The following is a 6,653-nucleotide window of genomic DNA, read 5'->3' on the forward strand; positions in this document are numbered from 1 at the left end:
TAACATCAATGATCCACTACCATATTCTACCATAACATCAATGATCTACTACCATATTATACCATAACATCAATGATCCACTACCATATTCTACCATAACATCAATGATCCACTACCATATTATACCATAACATCAATGATCCACTACCATAACATCAATGATCTACTACCATATTATACCATAACATCAATGATCCACTACCATATTATACCATAACATCAATGATCTACTACCATATTATACCATAACATCAATGATCTACTACCATGACATCAATGATCCACTACCATATTATACCATAACATCAATGATCCACTACCATATTCTACCATAACATCAATGATCTACTACCATATTATACCATAACATCAATGATCTACTACCATATTCTACCATAACATCAATGATCTACTACCATATTATACCATAACATCAATGATCCACTACCATATTCTACCATAACATCAATGATCCACTACCATATTCTACCATAACATCAATGATCTACTACCATATTATACCATAACATCAATGATCTACTACCATATTATACCATAACATCAATGATCCACTACTATATTATACCATAACATCAATGATCCACTACTATATTATACCATAACATCAATGATCTACTACCATATTATACCATAACATAACAGGGTAGTCTAGTGGTTAGAGCGTTGGACTAGTAAACGGAAGGTTGCGAGTTCAAACCCCAGAGCTGACAAGGTACAAAATCTGTCGTTCTGCCCCTGAACAGGCAGTTAACCCACTGTTCCCAGGCCGTCATTGAAAATAAGAATGTGTTCCTAACTGACTTGCCTGGTTAAATAAAGGTAAAATAAATAAAATAAAATACCATAACATCAATGATCCACTACCATATTTTACCTTAGGTATGAGGTAACTTTCTGCACATGCTTCTCTTTCTAAACTCCACACTCACTGCTGGTGTGATTGGCCAAAAGAACTCTATGTTCATGTCATCTGACCACGGCCTGGAGTTTGATACTAATGCCACTTTAATGTTTGCATATCTTATCTACTCATCTCATGTGTATACACTGTATTTTAGACCATCTATTGCATCTTGCCTGTGCCGCTCGGTCATCACTCATCCATATATTTATATGTACATCTTCTTATTCCATCCCTTTAGATTTGCGTGTATCAGGTAGTTGTTGTGAAATTGTTAGATATTAGTTGTTAGATATTACTGCACTGTTGGAACTAGAGGCACAAGCATTTCGCTACACTCGCATTAACATCTGCTAACCGTGTGTATGTGACCAATAACATCTGCTAACTGTGTGTATGTGATCATGAACATCTGGATTTGAAACGGCATTCGTTCTTGTATTGAAACTGGTGAAATGGTCCCGTAAACTCGGCTTAGAAGCTCTTTAAATAAGTGAGAAGGTTTTGCAATGACAGGAAGGTTCACAGCTTGTATTGGGACCGGTGAAATGGTCCCGTAAACTCGGCTTAGAAGCTTTTTAAATAAGTGGGAACGTATTGCAATGACAGGAAGGTTCTCAGCTTGTATTGGGACCGGTGAAATCGTCCCATAAACTCGGCTTAGAAGCTCTTTAAATAAGTGGGAACGTATTGCAATGACAGGAAGGTTCTCAGCTTGACAGGCAGTGATGTGGTGGAACAGAAAAGTGAGTAACCGCTGGTGGCCGTCCGCGGTGAGTAAAGTAACACTCACGATGTTGTTGACGCATTTGTTTCACAATATGTGGGTCAAAGGTCACGTAAAACTAAAAAAAAGGTTGCCAGAACCAAACTGATCCAATATCAAACCTGGTTGTTATACCAGAACCAAACTGATCCAATACCAATACCAAACCTGGTTGTTATACCAGAACCAAACTGATCCAATACCAATACCAAACCTGGTTGTTATACCAGAACCAAACGGATCCAATACCAAACCTGGTTGTTATACCAGAAGCAAACTGATCCAATACCAAACCTGGTTGTTATACCAGAACCAAACTGATCCAATACCAATACCAAACCTGGTTGTTATACCAGAACCAAACTGATCCAATACCAAACCTGGTTGTTATACCAGAACCAAACTGATCCAATACCAAACCTGGTTGTTATACCAGAACCAAACTGATCCAATACCAAACCTGGTTGTTATACCAGAACCAAACTGATCCAATACCAAACCTGGTTGTTATACCAGAACCAAACTGATCCAATACCAATACCAAACCTGGTTGTTATCCCAGAACCAAACTGATCCAATACCAAACCTGGTTGTTATACCAGAACCAAACTGATCCAATACCAAACCTGGTTGTTATACCAGAACCAAACTGATCCAATACCAAACCTGGTTGTTATACCAGAACCAAACTGATCCAATACCAAACCTGTTTTTTTTATACCAGAACCAAACTGATCCAATACCAAACCGGGTTGTTATACCAGAACCAAACTGATCCAATACCAAACCGGGTTGTTATACCAGAACCAAACTGATCCAATACCAAAACTGGTTGTTATACCAGAACCAAACAGGAGGGCATGCGGTCCTCCAGCCAATCAGCATTCAGGGCTGGAACCACCCAGTTTATACCTGTGATTGGAAGACGTCAGTACGGCTCACCAGTTCATTTCTTTCCTCTGACAAGAGGGCGTTACGGTCCTCCAGCCAATCAGCATTCAGGGCTGGAATCACCCAGTTTATACCTGTGATTGGAAGACGTCAGTACGGCTCACCAGTTCATTTCTTTCCTCTGACAAGAGGGCGTTACGGTCCTCCAGTTTGCGGATGACGGCACTCAGCTCAGCGATCTTCAGCTGGAAGCGCCGCGCGTCCTTCTCATCTAACTGCTGTTCCTGAAACACACACCAACTGCAGATTACTGGGAATAACCTCAAACACCATCCCCAGGCTATATTATTACAGTGTATTAGGCCTCACCCAGTGAACCCCACTTATCGAAAGCCCTACGGACCTTCACTGTAAACGCTCCATGTAGAAACGCCAGTTAATGTGGTAAAAAACACCCGGAAACTTCTGGGGTTCCTGTTGACATGGATTTATCTAAATAACAGTGTAATAAAGTGGACAGTGGGTACATTCATTCTTACACAGAACAAATAATAAACAGAAAAATAAAAATCATCCATCCATTTTCTGCCGTGAAAATGGAAACACTGTTCAATAGGCTACGGTCGCTTACTATGGTGTTTATTACAGTGCAGCCTTGCATGCTACTCATCAGGGTTGGGGGTCCTTTTGAACTGAAAGCAAGTCAATTCAGGAAATTATTTGAATTTAACATTTAGAAACAAATATCTTCTCCTTTTCAGTTTATTGAGATGTCATTGAAAATAAGATGCCTTTAAAAAATATATATATTATTGAATTGGAACGTCAATTTACTTCCTGAATTGACTGACTTGAATTGGAACGTCAATTTACTTCCTGAATTGACTGACTTGAATTGGAACGTCAATTTACTTCCTGAATTGACTGACTTGAATTGAAACGTCAATTTACTTCCTGAATTGACTGACTTGAATTGGAACGTCAATTTACTTCCTGAATTGACTGACTTGAATTGGAACGTCAATTTACTTCCTGAATTGACTGACTTGAATTGGAACGTCAATTTACTTCCTGAATTGACTGACTTGAAATGGAACGTCAATTTACTTCCTGAATTGACTGACTTGAATTGGAACGTCAATTTACTTCCTGAATTGACTGACTTGAATTGGAACGTCAATTTACTTCCTGAATTGACTGACTTGAATTGGAACGTCAATTTACTTCCTGAATTGACTGACTTGAATTGAAACGTCAATTTACTTCCTGAATTGACTGACTTGAATTGGAACGTCAATTTACTTCCTGAATTGACTGTCTTGAATTGGAACGTCAATTTACTTCCTGAATTGACTGACTTGAATTGGAACGTCAATTTACTTCCTGAATTGACTGACTTGAATTGGAACGTCAATTTACTTCCTGAATTGACTGACTTGAATTGGAACGTCAATTTACTTCCTGAATTGACTGACTTGAATTGGAACGTCAATTTACTTCCTGAATTGACTGACTTGAATTGAAACGTCAATTTACTTCCTGAATTGACTGACTTGAAATGGAACGTCAATTTACTTCCTGAATTGACTGACTTGAATTGGAACGTCAATTTACTTCCTGAATTGACTGACTTGAATTGGAACGTCAATTTACTTCCTGAATTGACTGACTTGAAATGGAACGTCAATTTACTTCCTGAATTGACTGACTTGAATTGGAACGTCAATTTACTTCCTGAATTGACTGACTTGAATTGGAACGTCAATTTACTTCCTGAATTGACTGACTTGAATTGGAATTGACCCCAAAGCAGGCCCCAGCTACTCCTGACTCATGGCGCTCAGACACAGCAGCTGTGAGAAGAGACTAACTACATTGAGAGGCATGCCGATAACAATAAGTAAGTAGCCTGTTGAAATAACAGGTGTCTACTCTGTAAGCAGGTGGAGGTGAGTGTGAATATTGGTGACAGTGTGAAGGCGTTCAGGTGATGTGCTTATAGATTGAGGAAGTCACAGGCCACGGACTGGTGCACAGCAGGCAAGAACAGCTCGGACATAAACACATTTAGTTCTTCGACAGGGTGACGTGTGTACATTTGATTTGAAAATCTGCAGACTTTAGTATCCACTGTGTTTAAAATTCAGAGATTCATATGTATATTTATGAGCTGAATATTAGAAAATATAAAAATAAAGAGCTGAAGACGAAAGAACGAGATCGAAACAAAACCATCTATAAACGTCTCAAGAAGTCCTGATTCAGTGGTGCAGGAGACATCTTTCAACAGTAGAGAACATCTGCAGATAGACAGTAAAGGGAGGTGAGAGGACATCGTATCTGCAGATAGACAGTAAAGGAAGGTGAGAGGACATCGTATCTGCAGATAGACAGTAAAGGAAGGTGAGAGGACTGGTGCTGGGTGGAGGAATAGACAGTAAAGGAAGGTGAGAGGACATCGTATCTGCAGATAGACAGTAAAGGAAGGTGAGAGGACTGGTGCTGGGTGGAGGAATAGACAGTAAAGGGAGGTTAGAGGACTGGTGCTGGGTGGAGGAATAGACAGTAAAGGAAGGTGAGAGGACATCGTATCTGCAGATAGACACTAAAGGAAGGTGAGAGGACATCGTATCTGCAGATAGACAGTAAAGGAAGGAGGAATAGACAGTAAAGGAAGATGAGAGGACATCGTATCTGCAGATAGACACTAAAGGAAGGAGGAATAGACAGTAAAGGAAGATGAGAGGACATCGTATCTGCAGATAGACACTAAAGGAAGGAGGAATAGACAGTAAAGGAAGGTGAGAGGACATCGTATCTGCAGATAGACAGTAAAGGAAGGTGAGAGGACTGGTGCTGGGTGGAGGAATAGACAGTAAAGGGAGGTTAGAGGACTGGTGCTGGGTGGAGGAATAGACAGTAAAGGAAGGTGAGAGGACATCGTATCTGCAGATAGACACTAAAGGAAGGTGAGAGGACATCGTATCTGCAGATAGACAGTAAAGGAAGGAGGAATAGACAGTAAAGGAAGATGAGAGGACATCGTATCTGCAGATAGACACTAAAGGAAGGAGGAATAGACAGTAAAGGAAGGTGAGAGGACATCGTATCTGCAGATAGACACTAAAGGAAGGAGGAATAGACAGTAAAGGAAGGTGAGAGGACATCGTATCTGCAGATAGACAGTAAAGGAAGGTGAGAGGACATCGTATCTGCAGATAGACAGTAAAGGAAGGTGAGAGGACTGGTGCTGGGTGCAGTAATAGACAGTAAAGGGAGGTGAGAGGACTGGTGCTGGGTGGAGGAATAGACAGTAAAGGAAGGTGAGGACTGGTGCTGGGTGGAGGAATAGATAGTAAAGGGAGGTGAGAGGACTGGTGCTGGGTGCAGTAATAGACAGTAAAGGGAGGTGAGAGGACTGGTGCTGGGTGGAGGAATAGACAGTAAAGGGAGGTGAGAGGACTGGTGCTGGGTGCAGTAATAGACAGTAAAGGGAGGTTAGAGGACTGGTGCTGGGTGGAGGAATAGACAGTAAAGGGAGGTTAGAGGACTGGTGCTGGGTGCAGTAATAGATAAAATCTAGGCTCAGCCAGGGCAGATCTCTAGACTCCATTTAAGCGTCTAGAAACAGATAATGAAGGTGAAGCACAAAGAAAGCAAAATAAACACGTTAGCTAGATTTAAAGTTGCAGAGGCAACAAAGGGCCTTGCGTTTGTGGAGGTAGGTCTATAGATAGCCTGCCTTACGCAGCAGTGAGAGGCTAGATAGAGGGGTAGCCTGCATTATGCAGTAGTGAGAGGGGAGATGGAGGGAGAGAGATTGCTTACGAGGCTCTCTGAGGTGTCTCCTGCACCACTGGGGTAAGGAGCGTCTCGTTTGGGGCTGTGGAGGTGTCCTCCTGCCCCAACCTCCCTGCTTCTGATCTGGGCTAGCTGCTCATCCACAGCCTCCTTCTGCAGCTGGAGCCTCTGAGTGTGTCCAGCCTGAACACACAGCTCCTTCCCCAGCACACAGCATGCTCTGTCTTTTACCTTCATCTCATCCATCTACAGAGCAGAGCAGAACAGAGGAGA

At 41.6% G+C, this 6,653-nt stretch overlaps 1 protein-coding gene across 1 annotated transcript in view; it reads right to left on the reverse strand.

Moving 5' to 3' along the window:
• The window catches only part of LOC124027928 (janus kinase and microtubule-interacting protein 3-like), a 32,145-nt gene extending 25,519 nt beyond the window's left edge, over positions 1-6,626 (reverse strand). The window contains exons 1-2 of the mRNA XM_046340133.1: positions 6,408-6,626; positions 2,744-2,863 (exon numbers count right to left, since the gene is read on the reverse strand). Of these exons, the coding sequence (XP_046196089.1) occupies positions 2,744-2,863; positions 6,408-6,626 (339 nt within the window). The remainder of the gene's footprint in view (positions 1-2,743; positions 2,864-6,407) is intronic.
• Between the last annotated feature and the right edge of the window lie 27 nt (positions 6,627-6,653).

Source organism: Oncorhynchus gorbuscha, unplaced genomic scaffold, assembly GCF_021184085.1.
Source record: "Oncorhynchus gorbuscha isolate QuinsamMale2020 ecotype Even-year unplaced genomic scaffold, OgorEven_v1.0 Un_scaffold_3567, whole genome shotgun sequence".
Taxonomy (NCBI): domain Eukaryota; kingdom Metazoa; phylum Chordata; class Actinopteri; order Salmoniformes; family Salmonidae; genus Oncorhynchus; species Oncorhynchus gorbuscha.